The following is a 25,391-nucleotide window of genomic DNA, read 5'->3' on the forward strand; positions in this document are numbered from 1 at the left end:
AGAGTACTACTGCAGTGAGGACTCTCTACAAAAATTTAACTGTATGGGCTCAAACCTCACAAGCTGTGGTATCAAGCTAGACTCTTCCAAGTTTCATTTCAAGCATCATTATCCATTATTAACAAAGGAATAAAAAAAAACGAGCAATCATAAGCTTTATTCATGCTCTATGCAATATCATGACAACAACTCATCTCATGGAAAATTTCCTTATTTTCAATCAAGGATTTGACTGAGTTAGCACATCTAAATCTGAAATATGATTTCAAAGATCAATGTTTATTAATTCTAAAAAAAAAAACAAATTTACTACTAAAAGTAATAAAAAATGGAAAGGTTAAAATAACTCCCCTGAAGTAGAAATGAATTCTTTGATTTCTGTTGAACGTTTCTTTTGTTCCTCTGTTTGTGATTCCTCAAATAACGCGTATGCGGTCCCAATTCCCAGATTTAGAAAATTGATGTCCCCAGCAAAAACTAAACTAGTCGAGGAAAGTAACTGCTGCGCAAGTAAAACACACATCTATGAAATATCAAGCAGAAAATAACATGACCGCTGTACTGGAGAGATACAACCAAAGACCAAATATATCTGAATGACCCTAACATCATCCTAAATAGTCAAACAAAAACAATGAAAATAAAACAACAACAAAAGAGTAAAATGGTGATGGTGGCTGATGTCCTGTATCACTCCTCATCCATGGTGTCCTGATGCTCTGCTGCTGAATCAAATTGCATGGAAAACTCAAGAGGTGCGTCAGCTGCTGCAGGAGGTGATGGGAAGTATGGTGCTGGTGGCCTATATGATGGTGGAACTAGTGGATACTGTGGCTGGTAAGAAGAATAATGAATGGACAAATGCTGGCAGATGTCCTCAAACATACAAGTATGGTATGCTCCCTGAATAGTTCGTATATCACTCTGAATAACTAGACGATCAAGCTGTGCCTGCATGCCGTGGAGCTCTAAAGGTGGAGGAAGATGATGCACGTGGAGGAACTGGTATCTCCTGTTGGGGCTCCTCAGAGGAAGCACGTGGTGCTCGGCGAGGGCTCTTAGCAGCTAATTCTCCTTGCTCCAGCTCAGAAGCTCGAATAATCTGATATCGCTTGGCATCCTCAACCATATATGTATAGGTCTTGTGTGTCATGGTCTTGTCCAGTGCCACATCCCTAGGCTCGTCTGGCAGAATATCAACTTCAGCTTTGATACACAAATACATAATCAAAGAGGAGTGTGCAATCTTATTCTTGCTGGCTCCATCCTATATAACTTTAAGGATCCTATCAGACAAAATCCTACCAATATCGAGGTTGTCATCCCTCATGAGCACATATAGCAAGACTGCTATCTCCAAATTTATATTCGTCAGGTTTGTGGAAGGAATGACTGTGGCGTTATTAAAGTGATACCAAAAACTTGCTTCACCCGTCAAATCATTTTTTCTCATCTTTTTAGGAACTTGAGCAAAGCCATCTTTTGACTTCCAAGCAAGTGATCCCTCGCCTGATAGTGTCAGCCAATTCAGGCATATCTTCCATATAGACATTCTTTATAGTAGTGGGCTGCATCCTATCGAAGAGATGAATGAATCTACATGTAGCAGTAGATACACAGGAAGTCTCAAGGAACTCCTCGATGGCTTTTGGAGCAAAAGATACTACCTTGCCCCTCACCCAGCTCCTCCTAGTGTTATCCACATCCTCCCTATTCATATTGGCTAGAAACTCTTTCAAAATAGTGCTTGGACTGGGTTCAGCAAAAGTAACCAACCTCTCCCACTGCCTCATTCTTATCACTGACAGAATAAGAGAATCCTCAGGAAAACTTTCCAAATCAACCTTCCTTTGGGGAATGATTTTCTTAGGCCAATACCAATTTTCATATCGCTGTTGGCATTCCAATGAGAGGAACCTGCTCTCATCAAAGTTAGCATGCCTAGGTCTCTTGCTGCCAGATGTAGCTGTGTTCTTCTTTTGGCCATCCTGGGTGCCCTTCTTGTTAACCTGTTTTGCCTGAAACTCAGAAAAGTCCAACCAATATATTGCAAAATAGAATCAGCACAATTCTCAATTATAATGATCAGTCAAGGACAATTCCCAGATTTAAGTTCAAGACAAGGTTCAATTTCAATCATTTGGAATCAAGTAGAAATTATTTCTATGCATTCAGTTAATGATCAAAGAATTAAATCATAGCTCATCCAAATTAGAGATTTCAACATGTGGCCAGACTTTAATCAAATTCATAGCAATACTTGCATAAAGATGACAACTACATGTGTATAAATTGGCCTTGATGAAACACAGAACATTATAACCCAGGTGGCGCGATTGGCGTGAGAATCCGTGCGATTTGCACGAGCTGGAAAACATGCAATTCAAAACCCAGCCGGCGCGACCTGCGCCAGCCATCGCGCGATCCGCGCGTGCTGGGAAGTGGACGAGTGTATTCAAACCCAGCCAGCGCGATCTGCGCCAGGAATCGTGTTATCCGCGCAGGCTGGGAAATGTTGAAGAACTTCAAAATTTCTTCTCTAAACTAACCAACAACCAAACAATCATCTCACTATAACTCTACCCAAGATAATGAACAACAAGTCTGTGAATATGAGGGTTAGAGACTTACCTTTTCTCCAGCCATGGATGCAAGAATGAGATGTATTTGAAGAATAAGACTTGAATTGATTTGTCCCAAGATCGCTGCAAGAATGTTTCTGCCTTTGATTTACAAGAACTTAGGATGCAATGTGTAGAATCTAAGGGTGATAGAGAAGATGTTAGGAGAGATATAGGAAAAGAAACAATTGAGAGAGTTTGAGAGATGGGGCGCGGGCTAGGGGAGTTTAAAAGGAGTGGGGTAGGCTAGGGTTTTATATTTTTTTTAACCGCATATTCATGCAGATCACGCCAGGAGCCGCGCGATTTGCGCGGAGAAAAAGAAGCTACCAAGGCAAATGGCACGGATTGCGCCAGGTTCCACGCGGATAGCGCGATAAACCAGAAGATCCAAGCTGAAATGGCGCAGATCGCGCCATGTTCCACGCGTTTCGCGTGAAGATACAGTGAATATCATTAGGAAACCGCGTAGATCGTGCCATATTCCAGCGCTTGTTTAACGTCACGAGCCTGACGCAGACTCTTTAAGTCTCAGGTGAAAGTAAAGGAACAACAACGGTGTCCCTATGTACTTTTCCTCCATGATATGTCTTCCATCTACACCCATTGACCTTGAAAGGTCTTTCAGTGTTGAGAGGGGAAATTTCAATTGTACCATATGAAAATACTTTCTTAACAACAAAAGGACTAGACCAACAAGACTTGAGCTTACCTGGAAACAACCTCAGACGAGAGTTGTATAGTAATACCTGTTGTCCTGGCTCAAGCTCCTTTGGTTGAATTTTCTTGTTATGCCACTTCTTTGTCCTCTCTTTGTGAATCCTGGAATTCTCATAGGCTGCCAACCTGAACTCATCCTTCTCATTTAATTGCTGTAATCTTTTATCATTAGCCTTTGATGGTTCAAAATTCAAAAATTTAATAGCCCACAATGCTCTATGTTCTAGTTCTACAGGAAGATGACAAGACTTACCATACACTAGTTGGAATGGTGACATACCTATTGGTGTTTTGAATGCAGTCCTGTATGCCCATAGTGCATCATCCAGTTTCTTGGTCCAATCTTTCCTTGAGTTGCCCACGGTCTTCTCCAAAATTCTCTTCAACTCTCTATTTGAAATCTCTACTTGTCCACTAGTTTGAGGATGGTATGGTGTAGCCACCTTGTGAGTGACACCATACTTTGTAAGCAAGCTTTTAAACTGCTTATTGCAGAAGTGAGTGCCACCGTCACTTATGATCGCACGAGGAACTCCAAAGCGAGTGAAAATGTTCTTCCGTAAGAAAGAAACTACCACATTTGCATCATTAGTAGGTAAAGCAACAGCTTCTACCCACTTGGACACGTAGTCCACAGCAACCAAGATGTACTGGTTAGAATATGACTTAGGGAATGGTCCCATAAAGTTAATTCCCCAAACATCGAAAAGCTCCACCTCCAGTATATAGTTAAGGGGCATCTCATCTTTACGGGATATGTTCCCGTCCTCTGGCACTTGTCACATTTCTCCACAAAATCTCATGTATCCTAGAAGATTGTGGGCCAATAATATCCACTTTGCAGCACCTTCTGTGCAGTTCTGTTGCCTCCAAAATGTCCTCCATAGTCAGATGCATGGCAATGACACAAAATGTCTGGCACCTCAAATTCAGCAACACGCTACAAATAACACCATTAGCACATTGAAAATAAAGAAATGGGTTATCCTAGTAATACCTCCTTGCTTCATGGAAGAATTTCTTTTTCTGCTGCCACGTGATGAACCCTTAGTTCATCAGGTTTTTAAGCATGAATTAATATCAATTTGTGTGATTAAATGGATGGAAAAGAGGTTAATGTCCTGGAAATCTCTCAAATACAAGTTCTGAACCTTATGTTGAAAATTTACATTGTTTTTGTAGGGAAATGAAGCTCAAGAAGCAAAAGAGAGAAGGAAGAAGATTCTGAAGAATGGAAAAATTCTAATTGTTGGGCGCTAAAACGCCCAAAACTGAGCGTTTTAGCTCCCTGTTGCACAAAAGATGCTGGTGCTGAACATTAAAACACCCAAAACTGAGCGTTTTAGCGCCTGAACATTAAAAAGCTCAAAACTGAGCGTTTTAGCGCCCAAGAGAGTTAAAAGCAGTTGGGCATCCGTCAAGGTTGAGCGCTAAAACGTCCAGAAATGAGAGTTTTAGCGCCCATGTCAGTTTTCAGTTGTAATTTGTAAATTATAAAAGGACAAGGGGCCTTCACATTCTGACATATTCCAGATATCAGATCCAATCCATCATATCTCATTCTGACTTTTCTCATCACACTAGGAAAAGGGAGATCAGATCAGGTCTTTCATAGATCTGATCTGACTCCTCATTTTCTCTGAATTTCCAAATTCTTAGGATTAGTTCTTGTAATAGTTAGTATTTCCTATGTAATTGCACTTGGAGATTGAAGACTCAACTATCATGTCAATGGAGTTTGATCTTTCTTCTCTTGTTTGTATTTCAATTATGTCTTAGGAGAGTCCTTTGTAGTCTGATTCATTGGAACTCAAGTTTGAATTTATGAATGGTTAATTAGATGTTTTGTTTATCTATTATGTGATTGTATAAAGTTGTCTTGATTAATTCTTCATGTTGAGGAATAGTGTAGAACAGACATGTTTACATTGTTTCTCTATTTTTGACAACTTCATCATCAGTGTTCTAGTAGTCAAGGGATTGATGCTAGGATTCTGATGTGATCTTAAGACCTTAGTAATTAATGCATGTATTAAGAAAGGAATCACCAAGGGATTGGGGTTTCTGATTAATGTGTCTATCAAGGTAGTAAGGGATTACATCTTGAGATGATAAGAAAAAGGTTGATCAACATCACATAGTAGATAATTCATAATGGAAATTGGTTCATCTATAAATTCATGTTTGAGGGAAAATGACATCTGACTACTTGTTTACATTATAATTTACATTTTATTTATTTATCAAGTTTTAATTCAATTCAGTGTAGTTTCTGGTGACAAGAAATCTATGCAATCTATGAACTTTTGTTTGATTCAACTCAAGTACATATGGTTAGTCAGTGCTTGACACAAATCCTCGTGGGAACGATCTTTACTCGTCATTTTATTACTTGTACGACTAGTACACTTGCTAGATCCGCAATAAGTTTTTGGCGCCGTTGCCGGGGATTTGTTCTTCAACATTGACAGACACCATTAATATTTGAGATTGAATTTTTTATTTTTCAGCAATTTATATTTTCATCAATTCTGGTCCAGAGCGCTAAAACGTTCAGACGTGAACGTTTTAGCGCAAGGCTACGCACATCAATGTGCACTTGTCTCTGGAGACCAGCGCTAAAACGCTTGATTTCAACGTTTTAGCGCTGGTCCACTCATATGATTTACATGTTTCTGGGTAGTTTTCTCTTAGTTTTATTTTGCTGTTAGTTTAGTTTTGTAATTCAGTTAAGTACATTGGGATATTCACTGTTTTTGCATGATGCACATTACGATAGTACTGACGTTATTGGTTTATAAATGAATGTGTTTCAGTGATCCATTGCTGTTTCAGATTTGAATTAGTTGCTGGGGACAGCAACGTTTAAATCTGGGAATTGGGTGTGAATGAATGGCATGCAAACATCATGGAGATGTCACACAAATTGATGAGCCAAAACAGGGAAATATCTCAATCTTTTTCTTTTTGTTTTTAAGTTTTCTGTGTGATTTAGATTTTAGCTGTAATATTGAATTTGGATTTCAGTTGTGATATGGAATTCCATGAGGATTTGACTGATCAAAGTTTTATATGATTGATCACCACGTAAGGTCATTAGGCACTAGTCCAATAGCTTTGTAATTTGCAAAGTTTGCAAACCATGGACTCATAATAACCGCCATCACTTGCTCATCAGGAAAAGACTCGTTAACCTCTAATTCAGGTCCTTCTTGTAAGTCTTTATCTTGAATCCTAGACAAGTGATCAGCCACTTTATTTTCCACTCCATCTTTGTCTCTAATTTCCAAGTCAAACTCCTGAAATACGAGCATCCAATGCAATAACTGTGGCTTTGTATCCTGCTTGGTCATCAAATACTTAAGAGTAGCATGGTCAGTAAATACAATCACTTTAGAACCTATCAAATAAGATCTAAACTTATCTAATGCATAAACCACTGCTAGCATCTCTTTTTCAGTAGTGGCATAATTGGCTTGTGCCTCATTAAAAACCTTGCTAGCATAGTAAATAACATGCAACAAATTGTTCTTACGCTGACTAAGTACTGCACCCATGGCGTATGCGCTCGCATCACACATGAGTTCAAAAGGAAGATTCCAATCTGGCACCGTCAGAACAGGCACTGTGGTAAGCTTTTCTTTCAACACATTGAAAGCATTGAGGCAAGCTTCATCAAAAAGGAACTCATTTTCCTTCACCAACAGTTGGCTAAGAGGCTTTGCAATCTTTGAGAAATCCTTGATGAATCTCTGATAAAAACCTGCATGGCCTAAGAAACTTCGCACACCATTAGCATTAACGGGAGTGGGAAGTTTTTCAATTAACATTAACTTAGCCTTATCAACTTCAATACCTTTTTTAGAAATTTTATGGCCTAACACTATGCCATCTTGTACCATAAAATGGCAGTTTTCCCAATTTAAAACCTGATTAGTTTCTTGACATCTTTTCAAAACCTTAGCTAAATTAACTAAGCATGAATCAAAACTAGAACCAAAGACAGAAAAATCATCCATAAATACCTCTAAACATTTTTCTACCATATCAGAGAAAATAGAAAGCATACACCTTTGAAATGTCGTAGGCGCATTGCAGAGGCCAAATGGCATCCTTCTGTAAGCAAAAACTCCAAATGGGCATGTGAAAGCTTTCTTTTCCTGATCCTCTGGTGCTACTGGAATTTGGTTATAGCCAGAATAACCATCCAAGAAACAGTAAAAAGCATGTCCGACCAACCTTTCCAGAATCTGATCAATAAAAGGAAGGGGAAAGTGATCCTTTCTTGTGGCATCATTCAGTCTTCTATAGTCCAGGCACATCCTCCAACCAGTAATGGTTCTGGTGGGAATTAACTCATTCTGCTCATTTCTCACAACGGTAACTCCTCCTTTCTTTGGAACTGTCTGTACTGGACTTACCCATGCAGTGTTAGAAATTGGGTAAATCATTCCAGCATCTATGAGCTTCACTACTTCCTTGCGGACTACTTCCTTCATTGTGGGGTTTAGTCTTCTTTGAGGTTGTCTAACAGGTTTAACGTTGTCTTCCATCAGAATCTTGTGAGTACAAAAAGAAGGATTGATGCCCTTCAAATCAGAAATAGACCACCCAATAGTTGTCTTATGCTCTTTGAGCACTTTCAAAAGCTTCTCCTCTTCATCCATAGACAACTCCTTATTGATAATGATAGGATATTGCTTTTCATCTCTCAAGAAGGCATACTTCAGAGTTTTAGGTAACTCTTTCAATTCTATTTTTGGTACCACTGTGGCTAAATCATTTTCTTTCTTTTCTAGTACCTCAAAAACAACTTCTACATCTTCTTCTAGAGTAGCTTCATCTTGAGCTTTCAATTCTTCCTCGAGCTCTTGATCATCAATTTTCTCCTCTTTAACAACCTCTTCCAATACATCAAGTCTGAACCAATCACTCTGATCAGATGAATTTTTCATAGCATCAAAAACATTGATAGTAATTGTCTCATCATTCATCCTCAATTCGAGCTTTGCTTGATCTACGTCAATCATAGCTCGAGCTGTAGCCAAAAATGGTCTACTCAACAGAAGGGGTATTTCACTCTCCTCCTCCATGTCCAACACGATAAAATCAGCAGGGAATATAAACTTGTCAACTTCAACAAGGACATCTTCTATGACTCTATTAGGTCTCTCAAAGAATGGTCAATAAGTTGTAGAGAGACCATGGTTGGCTTCAACTCAGAAATTCCCAATGACTTACATATTGACAATGGCATTAGATTGATGCTTGCTCCAAGATCACAGAGTGCCCGACCAACATTAGTGTTGCCTATCGCAATTGGGATGTTGAAACTCTCAGGATCTCAAAGCTTTGGTGGGAACTTCTTCTGTATAATGGCATTACACTCTTCAGTAAGTGCTACTGTCTCACAATCCTGTGACTTACGCTTTCTAGACAATAAATCTTTCATGAATTTAGCATAGTTAGGCATATTAGCTAAAGCCTCAACAAAAGGAATATTAATATGCAACTTTTTAAACATATCTAAAAACCTGGCATATTGTTGCTTCTGTGTTTGTTTCTTGAGCTTCATGGTGTAAGGAGATTTCTCAAAACGAGAATAATCAGCCAGCTTCTTTGGAATCTCAACAGGTTGCTGCTTTGCTTCTCCATTACTTTCTTGCACGGGCTCTTCAATGTTTGCAGGAGCTTCCACTTCTTTCTCTGGCTCTTCATTAGCCTTTTTCGTCACCACCTTGGGTTTCTCTTGAGGTGTGACCACAATATCACTCCTGGTAACTATTGCTTTGCAATGTGCCTTAGGATTCACTATGGTATCACTTGGAAACTGCCCGTGAGTTCTTTCAGCTAGCTGCTTAGACAGTTGGCCTATTTGATTTTCCAAGTTTCGGATGGAAGCATCTTGGTTCTTATGGTAGGCTCTTGTCTTATTCATGAAGGCATCAGAAATCTGGATATGATCATTAGTGGTCTTAGAAAGCTGCAGCATTGCTTTCTCCAACTCAGACGGCTCCTTATGTGCAAGAGGATGAGGTTGTAGGTAATTGTTGGATTTGTAATTCAAACCTCCCCCTTGAATTTTCCTTTGAAATTTGCTTCCTTGAGCATTGTTCTGATTCCTCTAAAAATCCTGTAGTGGCCTTAGATTGTACCAGACTCCATTGACTTGGAATGGCTCAGCTCCCATGAGTGTTGGGCACTCATTAGTCTCATGTTCCCCTTTGCAGTACTCACAGTTAACTGAATTAACTTGAGCTGTAGAGACTTGCATCTTGTCTAGCTTGGCATTCATACTGGCTAGCTGTTGAGAGATCACATTTTCTCAGCTAGTCACACATCATTGTTCCCCAGTTGTAGAAGTCCTTTCTTTGGTTGAACTGGTTGAACTGCCATAGACACATTCTCATTCCTTGCCATGTAGTCTATCAGCTTTAAAGTTTGAGTTGTTGTCTTCTTACCTATTGTTCCACCGGCTGCACCGTTGACAACCATTCTGGAATCTGGTGTCATCCCATTATAAAAGACTATGACTTTCTTTGTGTCTAGTAAGTCATATTGGGGGCACTTTCAGATTGGTTCCTAAAATCTGGTCCAAGCTGCACACAGATTCTCTCCTAGTTGTTGAGTGAAGTTGGTAATCTCATTTACCAACTTGTTGTACTTTTTCATAGAAAAGTGCTCAGCAAAAAATTTGGCCGCCAACTCGTCCCATGTTCTCATACTGTTGGGAGCTTGTCGATCCAACCATCTGAGAGTTTTCCCGATCACAGCAAACGAGAACAACCGAAGTCTGATTGCATCATCTGATACTCCGTGGTGCTTGGTTATATCGCAGATTCTTAAAAATTTGTCCATGAAATCATGGGGATCTTCATAGTCTTCCCCACCAAATGGATTTTTCTCCACCAGAGTGATCAGTGATGGATGGATGTCATAGTTATTGGCATCAATCGGTGGCCTGACAATACTGGAGTTGGGCCTGGTGAAGAGAGGACCAAGAATTGACTCCATCAATTCATCTTCCGGTGGTGGATTAGGATCTACCATCTCTGATTCTACCTCAGATCGTGAAGTAGAAATCTCTGCTTTCTTCTTCTGCTTGGTAAGTTGTCTTATCCTTCTTGCAGTTCTTTCTATCTCTGGATCGAAGATCAAATTTCCAAGATCAATTGTACCACGGATAAACTAAAGCAAACAAACTAGTAACACAAAATCCAATCAAGGAAATCAAAAGTTATTGATAAGCTTGGCATATTCAATCCCCGGCAACGGCGCCAAAAACTTGTTGCGCATTCGGCAAGTGTACCGATCGTTCCAAGTAATAAAATGATAAGTAGAGTATCATCTCCACGAGGATTGAGGCACCGAGTTTATTATAACTATTCCTTTCTTGTTGGATTAATAAAATTGGTTTAAGGACAATTGTGATTTGTGAAAAACAAGAACAATTCAAGAAAGTATAAATAACTTCCAAGATTCTATTTTAAACTCAATAACAAAAGATTAATGGTTGAGAAAATGTTTGAGAAAATACTGCGGTAAAGAGAAACAAACACCTTAATGATCCCCACCTTGTATCCTGAATTAACATTTACATTCAATTATGCAATTGATCAAACGATTCACTATCTTTTATTTAATTGGTTAAGCCCTAATTTCTTAATGACTTTAACCTTATTAGCTTTATTAGAATCCTAATCCCTTAGAAAAATCCCTTTTCAAGTTAAGCCTTAGAATCAGTGAATCTTTCACGTTTGTGGTTCATGTATGCACTAGGGATAGGCTACATGAACCGCAAACATGAAAGAGTCACTAATTCTAAGGCTTAACTTGAAAAGGGGTTTCTAAGGGAATATGATTCTAATAAAGTTAATAAGGTTAAAGTCATTAAGGAATTAGGGCTTAACCAATTAAATAAAAGATAGTGAATCGTTTGATCAATTGCATATTTGAATGTAAACGTTAATTCAGGATACAAGGTGGGGATCATTAAGGTGTTTGTTTCTCTTTACCGCAGTATTTTATCAAATATTCTCTCAACCATTAATCTTTTGTTCTTGAGTTTAAAAAAGAATCTTGGAAGTTATTTATATTTTCTTGAATTGTTCTTGTTTTTCACAAATCACAACTGTCCTTAAACCAATTTTATTAATCCAACAAGAAAGGAATAGTTATAATAAATTCGGTGTCTCAATCCTCGTGGAGACGATACTCTACTTATCATTTTATTACTTAGAACGATCGGTACACTTGTCGAATGCGCAACAGTTATCAAACGCAATTCTCATTCTCGGAATAAAAATAAAACATGTTATTAAACACTTTTTTTCTCAGAAACTGTTCCAAGGCACAGAAATAGAAAATAATTGTTTCTTTTTAGAAATAGTGTCAGAGAACAGAATGACTGTTATGCACACCCATAAACTTATAAAAGTACCATTATGATATGCAAATTGGTGGGAAAAAAAATGATATTTTTTTCATGAAAAAAAGTTGAAGGTAACGAAAAGTACTTCCCCTTCTAAGGTAATTAATTAACCTTAATGAGAATATAAAAATTAAAAGTAGCATATCTTATGGAAATCCCTGATTTCTCACCAAGGTCATTTAGTTGTCAATGGGTGAAAGATTAAACAAATGAACCAATTAATCCCGTTGATTAATGATATAATTTAATATCCATAAGATTCTAAGGTTTTTATATAAAACATAATATAATATGTAGGTGGCATTTAAAAAAAGAATTAATTATATTAATCTCCTTAAGATTTTCACGAAATGATGCTATGTCAAAACCTACATAAAATAATATTATGCCCTATTAACCTCTTATGACGTATGGAATTTCATAAAATGAGAGATGTAATATTCTATTTAAATTGGTTGTTTTTAAATGTTTTACAACTTGTTCTAAGAATAATAATAAATTCAATTCTATTTTAATATATTATTAGTGTAAACTTCTTAACACCGTCTTTTACGCCATTCGTTTAATTTTCTATTAATAATATGTCTTATTTCATGAATGTATTTATATTAACAAATATATAAAATGTCAAAATCATTAAGTGAGTAGGCATCCAAAATATTTGCTTCGGGCCGGGAAACGACAAAAGGCTGCTCCAACAACTTATTGTGCTAGTTGAATTCGGTGAGGAGAAAAACTAGGAGTAAAACATGTTATCACCAAGTCTCGAGGAAGGGTTGTCGTTGGTCCTTTAAATAGGTTGATAAAGTCAAAGTTTATCATATTTTAAAAGATTAAAATAACTCTTAGGTAGTGTTTGGTTGAAGGTTTATTTTGGGATTGATAGAAAAGTGTAAGTGGATATTGGAAAATACCACGTTTGGTTCAAGTTTTTTCAAAAAATACTAGGCAAATAGGATAGATGGGAAAATGACTTTTGTGTTGATTTTTGGATGAAATTCACTGTTACAGAATACCACTTGAGATGTGGTATTTTGAGATAACTGAGGAAGTGAAAAAACAGGTGCAAAGTTTCTCCCGAACATAGATTTTACATATTTAAATAAATTTTCCTGGTAATATTTCGGTCAACCAAACAACTTTTTTTACATTTTCCTACCAAACTCACTTTCCAACCATTTCCCTAGCAATTACATTTCCCTAGTAAAAAAAAATTCTCCCGAACCAAACACTACCTTAGGGTATGTTTGAAGTACTTGATAAAGAAGATAGGATACGATAACTTATGATATCTTACTTTTATCTTTTGTTTGGTGGGTCAATCAGATATGATTAACTTATCCTATTGTCTCATTTTATCCTATCAAATACATGATTTCTTATCCTATAGGGGGAGCTGGGTTAGGATTCAACAGGATAGGATACCAATATTGGATACCCAATATATCCCCACGTTACCCAATATTTGAATAATGGTACATATGATATGCAGATAAAAAAATTAATTAAAAAATATTTTGTTTAAAATTATAATTGTTAGAGTTGTATAAATAAATTTAAAAAATTTAAAAATTAATTTTTGATAAATTATATGACATTATGATAAAAAAGGTATTTTAGTCTATTTGTATGATATCCTGATGATATCTGGTTCGCCTCAAACACATGATAGGATAACATAATATTATCAAATTGCTAATCTGGTGCTCATCAAACACAGGACATGATATAAGCTTATCATCCTCATATCGTATCATATCCTTATCCAACTCTCTTATCCTATCCGTTCTTATCCTATCATGTCCACCAAACGAGTATGTCTAATCAAAAGTATAAAAACTTAGAGTTATTTGGCTAAAAAGTATTAACTATGAATTATTTACTCATGTGAATATTCTTGCTTGTTTGGTAGAACAATAGAGTTGATTTAGATCTGTGGATTTAGATCATATGATAAATGAGGAGCAATGATTTAGTGAGAATCTCCCTGAAGGTGTCTTTCGGTCTATTTTTCGTATCAAAGATGGTGGATTTAGATCTGTGTTATTCATAAAAGTTGTAGACCAAGATCACATCAATCGGTAAGTATAGCTCAAGTTATGCTCAAAATACAAAACAATGTGATTGCAATCAAAAAGCATGTTTTAATGCGCTATAGCGCATGTTAACGCACTAAACACGTGAACAAGCCAATGCATTCTGCCAGAGCGCATTTTAACGCAATAATACATGCAATTTCCTTCTCCCAAAGCATGTTTAAACGCATTCCAAGGGCATTTTAATGCACTAATTACGTAACTTGACATCGGTTTAGCATGCTACAATCCCCGTTTGCAAGCTGAAGTGCTTGTTTGCAACCCAATTAAGGCTCATTATGTGATTTTCACCTAAAAAAAGGATTCCTACACCTATTTAAGCTATTCTTCAAATAATTACTCAGTTCTTAGCAGTTCTTGATTTCGGAGGAACAATTTACATCAGAGAAGCATGTTCTTCATGCTTTTGAGAGCTACAGATAAGTTAGAGGCAAGATTATGTTGGAAACCTGAAGATTCATCGCGTCATCACATCAATGGAGTTTGAGAAAGTCTTTACCTTTTCTTGGGTTATTGTTTCTGTTATGTTAGGTTAGTTTTCTTTGTAGTTAGAGCTAGATGGAACCCAATCAAGTCTTTATATTTTTTTAATAATCTTTAATATAATATTTCCTTTCTACATTGAATGAATTTATCTTTTCTTTATGCCTTCTATGAGTTCTTGATCTTGTAGATTGATTTATGATTTGTATATGGCAATAGTGATATTGGTATATGAATCAGGCTACGTAAATTCATCATTAATTTGTATGACTTTAGGGATAGACATAGGAATTATGCGATCTTTATGATTCTTTAATGTAATATTTATTTTCTTTGAAGAACAACTTGGGAACTAGGATTCTTTATAGAGAATAAAGAATTAAGATATCAAGGAGTTGAGTCTTAATTAACTTAGGGGAATCGATTGACGTTATAAAAAGGACATTTAATTAAGGTTTTTGATTCAGAACATAAAGGGGAAATTGGGGAAAATCGTAACTCTAATTGCGTTTTCTTGATTGTTAGGAACCATTATTATTGCTTTCTTGCTTTGCTTTTAATTTAGTTTTTATTCAACTCTCTTGATCAAATTATCCAACTTAAGCATAAATAACGAATTGATGCTTGAAATCTAATCCTCATGGAAATGATACTCTTACTTATCCACTTTATTACTTATATGACCGATGCACTTGTGAGTCCATAACAAGTTTTTTGCACCAGTGTCAGGGATTAGTCTTATTTCAACATTAATAGTAGCTATAGAAACTTTAAATTGGGTCTTTCCAATCATCTAAAACTTTATCAATCCAAAGTATGGATTTAGTTATGGAATCACTCATAGCTTTGTGTATCCAACCAAGCACCATGTTATTACATATTTCCCAAGCCGAATAAGAAGGATCTTCTGCAGTGGCGGAGCCACATTGAGACCAGCCAGTGCCTTGGCACTGGTTTGGTTTTCAAAAATAAACCATTGTCCACTGTAATCTGGTAAAGGATAATCGAGAGAAATTCCCTATTAGCACTGCCTTGGATATTTGTAACCTTGTTTGATGAAGCCTGAAGGAGTTGGACAAGGTTTTGCAGGAATGTACTTGCTTCTCTATGCATCGGAGAATGTGAAGAAGAAATGGAAGCTCTTGATGCTTAGGTGGCGATGGGGATCTCGCCGACGGATTTGAGGTTGGAGAAAAAGAAGGATTTGATGGAGGAAATATGTGCTGCATGACCACAGCCATTCAGTGCACGAAGAAAAAAGAAGAAGAATTCATTGATAAAAAAGAATGATCTTTTTAGAAATCTTTGAACCCCATTTCGAGTTTGATTAAAAAATTGGAAAAAACTAAAAGCTTGGAAGATAAAAACACAGAATAAACGCTCCACATTCTAACTTAATAGAGAATGCTACCTTTGTGTATGGAAGCCCGAGACGTAACGAAAGAAGATCCTTATGGGAGAGTCTCACTTCTTTAAAAGCCTTGGTGAATGGGGCTTGGTCCATTATGGGTGATTTCACCGCCATTTTAAATGTGAATGAGAAGACAGGAGGGGACCATGCCTGCTTTGGCAGTATTGATAAATTCAAGAGTTGCTGCAATAATTGCAGCTTGAATGATATTGGGTTTAAAGGGCCTCAATTCACTTAGAGAAATACTCTCCAAGAGAGGTTGGATCGAACCCTTGTTAATGAGAGTTGGATCAATTCTTTCCCAAACCATTTTGTGTTCCATCTTTCCTTCTTCTCGTCGGATCATAGACCACTTCTTCTGTAGGAAGGAAAGAAAGTGGCCACTGATCACAACAACAAACCTTTCTGTTTCATGGCTTCTTGGCTGACTTGTAACGGCTTTGACGAGTTGGTACGTGGCTGTTGGAGTATGAGTGCTCATTGGAGGGTGGCTAGTGAGGACTTCAAGCACAAAGCCAAGGTTTGGCATGACACTTGCTACAAAGCCCACACCCATACGAAGTTTCATCTCCATGCACGTATCCTTGGCATTGATGAGGACCTTCAACACCACCCAAGCCTTGCCTTAGAAGCCCTTCAACGTCATTTATGGGAAGAACTGCACTTTATTTACTTGCAAGAAGAACTCTTGTGGTTCCAGCGATCAAGATGTGAATTATTGCTTAATGGGGACAGGAATACAAAGTTTTACCATAATGCCACCCTCTCAAGACAGCGTCACAACAGAATTCTTGTTTTAAAAGATGAGAATAATAACTGGATTAGTGAGCCTCAGGCTCTTAAAGGAATGGTTGTTGACTTCTTTGTGAAAGTTTACACGGATGAAGAGAATCCTATCACTCCATTTCCTTTATCTGGCTGCTTTCCCAAAGTAACGAGTCCGTCCTTTCCTCGGTTACACGTGAGTCCCTCCAATGTAGAAATCAGAGAAGGTCTCTTCGATATGCATCCCTTCAAGGCACTTGGACCAGATAGTCTCCAGACGATTTTCTTCCAGTCTCAGTAGGACATCATAGCAGATTCTATGTGCGACCTGATTAGAAGCATTTTTTTATGACCCTACTCAAGTGAGACCCATCAACAAATCCCTTATCTTCCTGATACCTAAAGTTGAGAATCTAGTCTCCATTAAGAATTTAAGCTCAATCAGTCTCTGTAATGTGGTGTTTAAAACGGTTACCAAAATTGTTGCCGATCGCCTAAGGCCTCATTTGAGCTCTCTCATTCTTCCTAACCAGTGCAGTTTCAATAGAGGAAGACATAGTACAAGCAATATAATTATTGCCAGGAGATCATGCATTCCATGAGAATCAAAAAAAGTAGGAAGGGTTGGATGGCAATCAAGGTTGACCTTGAAAAAGCTTATGATAGGGTAGAATGGGGTTATCTTCATCGTACTCTTATCGAAGTTGGTCTCTCTGTTGAGGCTGTTCATTTGATAATGGAGTGTGTTTTCACTACCTCCATGAACATTATTTGGGAGGACTCCACTACAAGGGACTTCAATCCGTCGAGGGGTATTAAAAAAGGAGACCCCTTATCTCCTTATCTTTTTGTCTTGTGCATTGAAAGATTAGCTCACTTGAATCTTCATGCTCTTGACACTTAGATGTGGAAACCAGTTATTTTAAAGAAGAAAGGCCCACCTAAGCCACCTCTTCTTCGCTGATGATCTCCTCCTTTTGTAGAGGTTTCCTTAGACCAAGCAATTCTCATTGACAAGATCCTCATTTGCTTCTACAAGGCTTCAGGTCAAAAGGTTAGTACCGATAAATCTAGGATATTTTTTTCGAAAAATGTTCATCACACCAGAGCTTCAAAAATTGCTCACATGTTGGGCTTCTCCCTAACCTCAGATTTGGGGAAGTATTTAGGTATCCCTCTCTTGCATGGTAGATCTAGTGCTTGCTACTTCAATCATGTTTTACAAAAAATGGATAGCAAGCTGTCCAATTGGAAGAAATCCTCCTTATCTATGGCTGGTAGGTCGTCTTTAGCTCAATCTGTCCTGGCCTCTTTACCTACATACACTATGCAGTTCAGCTTGCTTCCTGTGAATATTTGTGAGGGGATCGAAAGACGCACCAGAGACTTCCTTTGGGGATCTACGCAGGAATCAAGGAAAATTCATTCTATTGTGTGGGAGACTATATGTCAGCAGAAAATAAATGGTAGGCTTGGGTTTAGAAGAATGAGAACAATGAATCAGGCTCTTTTAATGAAGGTGGGACACAGAATGCTAACACAAAGAGATAGCCTTTGGGTCCAAGTTTTGAGGAACAAATATTCTGTAGCAGATGATCTGATTCCTTTGCTCAAACATGCCAGACAAAGTTCAATTCTGTGGAAAGGAATGACGAGAGTCTGGCCGAAAGTTATTTTGGGATCCAAGATTCAATTTGGTGATGGGTCTAAGACTAGCTTCTGGATAGATAGATATCTTACAACTAATGAACCAATCCAACCAAAAGACGATGTCAATTTAACGGAGGATGAAAGCAACTGGAAGGTGGTTCGTTTTGTCAATGCAGAGGGCGATTGGAATTGGCCTTTACTTAATCAATATGTTTCAACCGTTTCTTGCAAGGCAATAGCCAACGTCATGCCTCCCCAAGTTCAGAATGGAGGAGACTTGGTGACTTGAGCATTGACTAGTGATGGTCTCTTCTTTATAAATCTGCGTATTACTCTTTGGAGGATTCTACATCAGCTCAAGGGGTGGCGCGGAACCTGAGTCCATGAAGATGGAAGGGTCCTGCTCGAATTCATCTTTTCCTATGGAGAGCCTTAGGTAACTCTCTTTTGACAAATGTGGCTAAAGGCCATAGAAATTTAATGGCCTGCATTTTGTGTCCTCGTTGCAACCTTGTGTCGGAAGATTTGTTACATGTCCTAAGAGAGTGCAACTGAACCAGGGATCTTTGGAACCTTTTAATCAGTCAAGATTTACAACCTGCTTTTTTTGAGCCCAATCTTCAGAACTAGATTACCTTCAACCTTGACTCTTTCGCTGTTTTTTATTCTCATTAGGACTGGAACCAACTCTTTGGTGTCCTTCTATGGCTGATATGGAAGGCGAGGAATGATCTTGTTTTCAACCAAAAAAACCTCAGCCAATCAGTGTTAATCAGAGAAGCGAAAGTTTACGTTTCAAATTACAAGGAAGCGGCGATGCAGATTGGCAATTATTGAGCTGGCATTAAGGAGAGGATTGAGAAGTTCATATCCTGGCAGTTTCCTCCTGATAGTTGGGCAAAACTTAATGTCGATGGATCAAGTAGCATGGCAGGTGCATACTTCAGTTGTGGAGGAGTTATTAGAGACGCAGCTGGTACGTGGGTTGTGGGTTTCAGCAGAAACTTAGGAACCATTTTTTCTATGAGAGCAGAAGTTTGGGATCTTCTGAATGGTATTCAAGTTGCCTGAAACCTTGGGATCAAAAATCTCTGGATCGAGGGAGACTCACAGGTTGCTATTAACCTCGTTTCCAAAGGCTGTGACAAGTCTCACCCAATTGCCCCGTTGATAAACCAGAACAGTCACATGCTGCAGAGACAATGGGTAACTAAGCTCAGCCATACGTATAGGAATGGAAACATGGTAGCCGACTATCTTGCAAACCATGGGAGTATTTAGGATGACTGGGATCTCCACATTCTTCAGGATCCACTTATGGAATGTAAAAACCTCTTAAGTAGGGATTTGATGGGCATTTCTAGCCCTAGACTTTGTATTCTGTCTTAATTGATTTCCCTTATTTACAAAAAAAATAAATATATATCATATAATTTATCAAAAATTAATTTTTAAATTGATTTATACAATTATAATTTTAAACAAAATATTTTAAATTAAATTTTATATCCTCTATATCATATGTACCATCATTCAAAAATCATGTTCCATGTTTCATTCAAAAATAATTTTTCATTCAATTCAAAAAGGTATAGCGATTAATGGTTCTTTCATTCCAATGTTGGTATCCTATCATGTTCAATCCTAACTCAGCTCCCCTAATAGAATAAGAAATCGTGTATTGGATAGGATAAAATGAGGCAATAGGATAAGTTAATCATATCCTATTGATCCACCAAACAAGAGATAAAAGTAGGATAAGATACGTTATCACATCCTATCTTCTTTATTAAATGCTCTAAATAGGCCCTTTAAATCAATAGGTAAATGGCATTATCACCAAAAATAGGTTAATAACAGAGCTAGGTATCTTATTGGGATCTAAATCATGATTAAAATATAATAAGTAACGGAGAACATTATAATCTATTTGCATTATTTGACATTCAGTTGGTGCATGAGAGCTGAATAAGAGGTAGAATGACCTTGATTCGATTCGCACCAATACCACATTTGGGAGGGGCATAAGATCTTAATTCTAGACTCGCCCAGCACTCGATATTAGTCCCATTGTCGATTCAAAGAACCGAAGCTTGTGAGGATATTCAGGAGAGCCTACTCGTCTAAAAAAGTAATTAGAGTTGGTATAAAAAGGGGGGACAAACCTTTGTTTTAATTGAGTAGCAAAAATGGTACACAAAATAATTCATCCAGTGAAAAAGCTTGACTCGCCGTATAATAAATGGACCAATTATAAAAAAGAAAAAGATACAAGGAAAAAGTGTAAAAGAAAATGGTAAAGCTTGCACTGGCTAGGTTCTATTTTTTGGCACTACCTAACATTCTTGTCTGGCTCTGCCACTGATCTTCTGCATCAGGAATCGTCTTAGAACCATCCTCCATTTTTAGCTTATTATTTGACATCAAGGCCATCTTCATTGCTCTTGACCAATCATGATAATTTGCGCCATTGAGAACTGGTGAAACAAGAATGCTTGAGGGACTTCGCTTGGATGAAGGAAGAGATGATGCCTTGGATTCCTAAGGAAATCTGGTAGGGAGCTTTGTTTTGAACTGGTTAAACACATAGGGTGCAAATACCAGAGCTTCGATTAACGAAGGTTTGATACCATAAAGAATCTAAGAAGGAACAGTGACCAAAGTGCCACTTTTTGCTAAATTTTTTACTCAAATGCCACGCGAATAGTATATTTTACCAGACTGCCACATTTCATAATTCGCTACTACTGGTAGCGAATTTCGTAGTCAATGATTTCGTGACACGTGACCATATTAATTGCAGACCAAATTCTCTATCACTAGTAGCAAATTATGAAACGTTAGCATTTTCCTGCAAAAGTGTGTCACGTGTCATAAAATCATTGGCGAACATAATTCGTTATCAGTCGTAGCGAATTATGTCCAGTGTGCAGTCTAGTAAAAAGTATTGTTCGCATGGCATTTGGGTAAAAATTTTGTCAAGAAATGACATTTTGATCACTGTTCCATCTAAGAAACTGAGAGATACTGATAAATTGAGAAAATAAATTTTCTAATATTATGATTCTTGATGATACAGGGAGACTATATTTATATTACAATAACTGACTTTAGGTTACCAACTATAAAAATACATGTAAGCAACACAGTTAGCATGTTAAAACAAACTAATAAAACTTGAACTAACTGCAACCACTTTTAGATGAAATTTCCGTATGCGTATTTGATGCGCTAGAAGAGTTATTATTCAAAAAAATTTCTTGGAGTACTAGGAATAATTCGCTACTTCGAACATATAAATCTCAAGTCTTTGTGAACAATTACAAGTATGATAGATTGATAGTTGTAGAATTATTTATAATTCTGCTGAGTGTTTATGTTTTCTTTGTTTTAATAAAAATAGGCTAAATAATAATTTATATGGGGTTCATTATATATAGGTTCATTTATTTTAGTAATTTTGTTTGGACTTGAATATTAATGTGAATAATAATGTAGACTTAACTCATAAGTCTATGATAATAAGAAACTATGGGTAATATATTTTGTTATGTCTCAGCTATATTCATGTCATGTATAAATAATTGCTCCAAGCTTTCATAATTGAGAGTTGGGGACGTGAGTGTGAAATACAAAATAAGCACTAGCCTTTCGAACTTTACAGCATAATTTTTTTCCCCCAATATATCTTGCTGCCCAAAGTCGAAAATTAATCTTTTTCGATGTGAAAAATCACATTAAATGAGTAAAGTTCTCCCAACAAAACATTTTGCATACATACAAGTAGGGATCGACCCTTGTCAACATGCTTAAGAAACTCAACTATCTACTAACTGTGTTAAACTTTATTAGTTACAACATAATTAGATCAAGGGCGAAAATTCTTTAAGATTCCAAAATCATGTCTTTAATAAGAATGCCTAAAATGCATATATTATTGGCTCCGAGTGTGAAATTTCACAACACCATCCAAGAAAAGTATACGAGTCATACAAGAACCTAACTTATATCCATTCCGTACATTAACGTTTGTATAATTCTTCCAACGAAATAGAATCAGGAAATATCAAATATGAAAGCCAATGCTATTGAAATTACCCTCTGTAGCATAAGCTCCGTCAAGTAATCAACAAACCTCATGACTAAGGTCTCTCCACCACCACACCAAAAATAAAGAATTTAAAAAATTTCACTAAATGCAAACGAAAGCTAAATTATCTTCTTTTTTTGAAAATATTCTAATCAGTTCATTACTTCGTAACTAATCCGATTTAGAACAGGTCCAGGAATAAGGCTTTAAGCCCTTCCCAAAACCAAGCAAGTGACTCTTAAAACAAAATGTTGAAATTCATAAGGTTTTCTTTAGGACAGTAAAGACATGTCCATTTATCGTCTGATAAAGTTATAGTTGTCAAGCGATAAAAAGCCCAAAGGACACAACCACACCCAGTTATTTTAGCATCAGTGTGTTCTGTACATTGTATACGTGTCCAATACAGTGAATGACGAGGTCATTGAATGTCCCTGACGAGTGATGACCTTGATAAATCATTTTAGCTTTTTGACCCATTTAAACCCAAAGGCTGCCCACACCTACATACATTAGATAAGAAGCCTTCGTAGCCCATTAATATAAACAAGGGGAAGCTGACGCCATGGTTTTGTCACTAAAAGGTGCAAACTCGATGCCCAATTCAATTTGAAATATTTTTATGCTTGAAAAAAGTTTTTTAAAAGATTTTTTTTCTTAAATAATTATTTTATGATGTACAAAAGAAATTTTGTTAGAAGCTAATAATCCCTTAAAAATAAAAGTACAATTTAAGGTTTTTTTCTTATTCTTCATTATTTTCAAATTCATCCAAACATACTAAAAAATAAAAATTTAAAATTTAAAAAATATATTTTATTTTAAGTTACAGTAAAACACCCAAATAAATTCTTTCTTTGTAGTTCTGCTTTGTTTTGTGTTGTGGGTCTCTCCCCTCAACTTACCAAAAAAAAAAGGACTTACAAGTGTTTTGCTATTATAAGGAGGGTATCTCTCTCTTCTTCGCATATCTTCTTCTTCTTTGTTAGTGTTGGATTTTCTTCTTCTTTATAAGTTTTCTGTCAGGGTGCCTCTCTCTATATTAGCTATTTTTAGAATTGAAAAAGTTATCTCTTTTAAACTTAAGACTACGAACAAATGAATTTGGTTAACCATGAGCCGTAAACCCAATAAATGTAGGAAGAATACATGTTGATGATCTCTCTAGTCACAAAATCATGCATGATTAAGAATTTATTTATTTTTTTGGTAAAGAAAATATCCTCCTTATAATAGCAAAACACTTGTAAGTTATTTATTTATTTATTTTGATAAGCTGAGGGGAGAGACTCACAGCACAAAAAAGAAACATGACAAGGCCTACTAACAAATGCTAAGTCATTAATAAACAGAAGCTCATTTCTAGGGGGAGGTGAACTGAAAATACACGTGTCAGGTGCATCAACATTAACTAAGGAGAAGTTTGTCAGCCAGTCTGTACAGTGGTTTCCTTCTCTATATGTGTGCCTCAGTTGAACTTTCCAATCCTTTGCAATACATGCCCATAATCAATATACCAAAGGATCTCGTGGACTGCATCACCAATCATGGTGAGCAGAGTGATAACAGATGTTGAATCACTCTCGAGAATTATGTTCTTCCAACCATGCTCCCATGCCACCTCCAACTCCTTAAGGATATCCCAAAGCTCAGCATTGAGAGCATTACACACTCCAATTCTATACGAATATCCATTTAACCATTGGCCAGCTCTATAAAGAAAGAATGGCTAAACAATAACATAGGGGAGGATGAATTGTGTTTTTTTAACTTTTTCCACAAGAAACAAATAAAAGCAAACCCTTTCTTCTAGAATTCAATCAAGAACAAGATGAAACAAGATTCTAACTTTCCCCCAATCAAAAACAGTATTAAAATAATATGCAAAATCATAGATATAGCAACAGTAATGAGATTGATGAGAGAAAGAAAGACAAAACCATTAAATCTAGAAACCCTTTTCAAGAAAACATGCAAGAACGAAAATAATCAATTAGCAAACATTCCCCAACCCTTAAACAGATTCAAAACATCATGTATCAAGAACCAAGAATCAAAACACCAGAATTTATTCTGGTTCACTCTCCAATCACTTGAAAGCTACATCCAGACTATCATCGATCGTTCCACTATCAGCAAGCTTCCAACCAGGTGCTTGAAGAAACTGTTTTATAAGAGAAATTTTGCAAGACCTGAGATCTCTCTAGACCATGCTCAATCTAATCCCCTTGAGATCACTCCACTTGTCTCGAAACTAATCACAAGAGGAATTTTACCATACCTATTATCTCCCTAGACCACGCTCAACCCAAACACCTTCAGGATCACTCCACTTGTACCACAAACCAATCTACAATTGAAAATTTACAAGAACTATGACCAAACCTTAATCACTTTTAACCTAAGCCTCTTAGGATCACTCCAATTGTCTCAAGCACAAACACAACAATCAAATCTCTCAAAATAGATATAGAGTAACCTCTCTACTTTCATAATCACAGGAGAAATAAAAGAAAAAGATGAAGAATAGAAGTGTATTGAGTTTTTCCCTCAACGTATGCAAAATAAGTCTAGATAAGCATGATTCTTGGGTTCTAAGTGTTTCAGTGTTTTTCTCTCATCAATTCTTAAAAAAATTACTGGGAACGGTAAGATAGGTCTAAATTGAGACATTTAAACAGGGTTTTGAACTTTAGGGATGAGGACTAACAATGTAAAGCTAATTGTTGCCAACAAGTCTGGATTTTCCCACAGGTCTGTAATATGCTTTGATATTTGCTTCTTCATTTTATACCAATTGGCTTGAAAGAAAATAGCTGGAAATCCATCAATACCAGGAGCTTTGTATGACCCCATATCAAAGAGACTTCTTCTAATTTCTTCCTGCGTTGAAGTCTTGGCCAGCATTCCCAATTCCTCAGTATTTAGATGGGGCTTGAGATTTGGTGATGACACCATCTCCTATTAGGAATTTCTTATGCTAACAGTTGTTTGGAAAAATCACATGATATATGTTTTAAATCATCAGGTTCCTCAATTCAGATATTGGTTTCATTCTTTAATCTCACAATCTTATTAATATTTCGGCAGACAATTATGTTTTATGCGGAAGCGGTTTAGGACC

The 25,391-nt window shown here is 36.9% G+C and overlaps 1 protein-coding gene across 1 annotated transcript; it reads left to right on the plus strand.

Annotated features, from left to right (window-relative positions):
- Positions 1 to 16,231: 16,231 nt before the first annotated feature.
- LOC133307196 (uncharacterized) lies at positions 16,232 to 16,828 on the plus strand. The gene has a single exon (XM_061507657.1). The coding sequence runs from the start codon at positions 16,232 to 16,234 to the stop codon at positions 16,826 to 16,828; it is 597 nt and encodes a 198-aa protein (XP_061363641.1).
- The last annotated feature ends 8,563 nt before the right edge of the window (positions 16,829 to 25,391 follow it).

Source organism: Gastrolobium bilobum, unplaced genomic scaffold, assembly GCF_033153095.1.
Source record: "Gastrolobium bilobum isolate Gb01-03AN ecotype WA unplaced genomic scaffold, APGP_CSIRO_Gbil_v1 utg1853, whole genome shotgun sequence".
Taxonomy (NCBI): Eukaryota; Viridiplantae; Streptophyta; class Magnoliopsida; order Fabales; family Fabaceae; genus Gastrolobium; species Gastrolobium bilobum.

What these genes read in the sequence shown, in the direction of transcription:
- LOC133307196 (XM_061507657.1), top strand. Translation starts at nt 16,232, where the DNA reads ATGAGTGCTCATTGGAGGGTGGCTAGTGAGGACTTCAAGCACAAAGCC.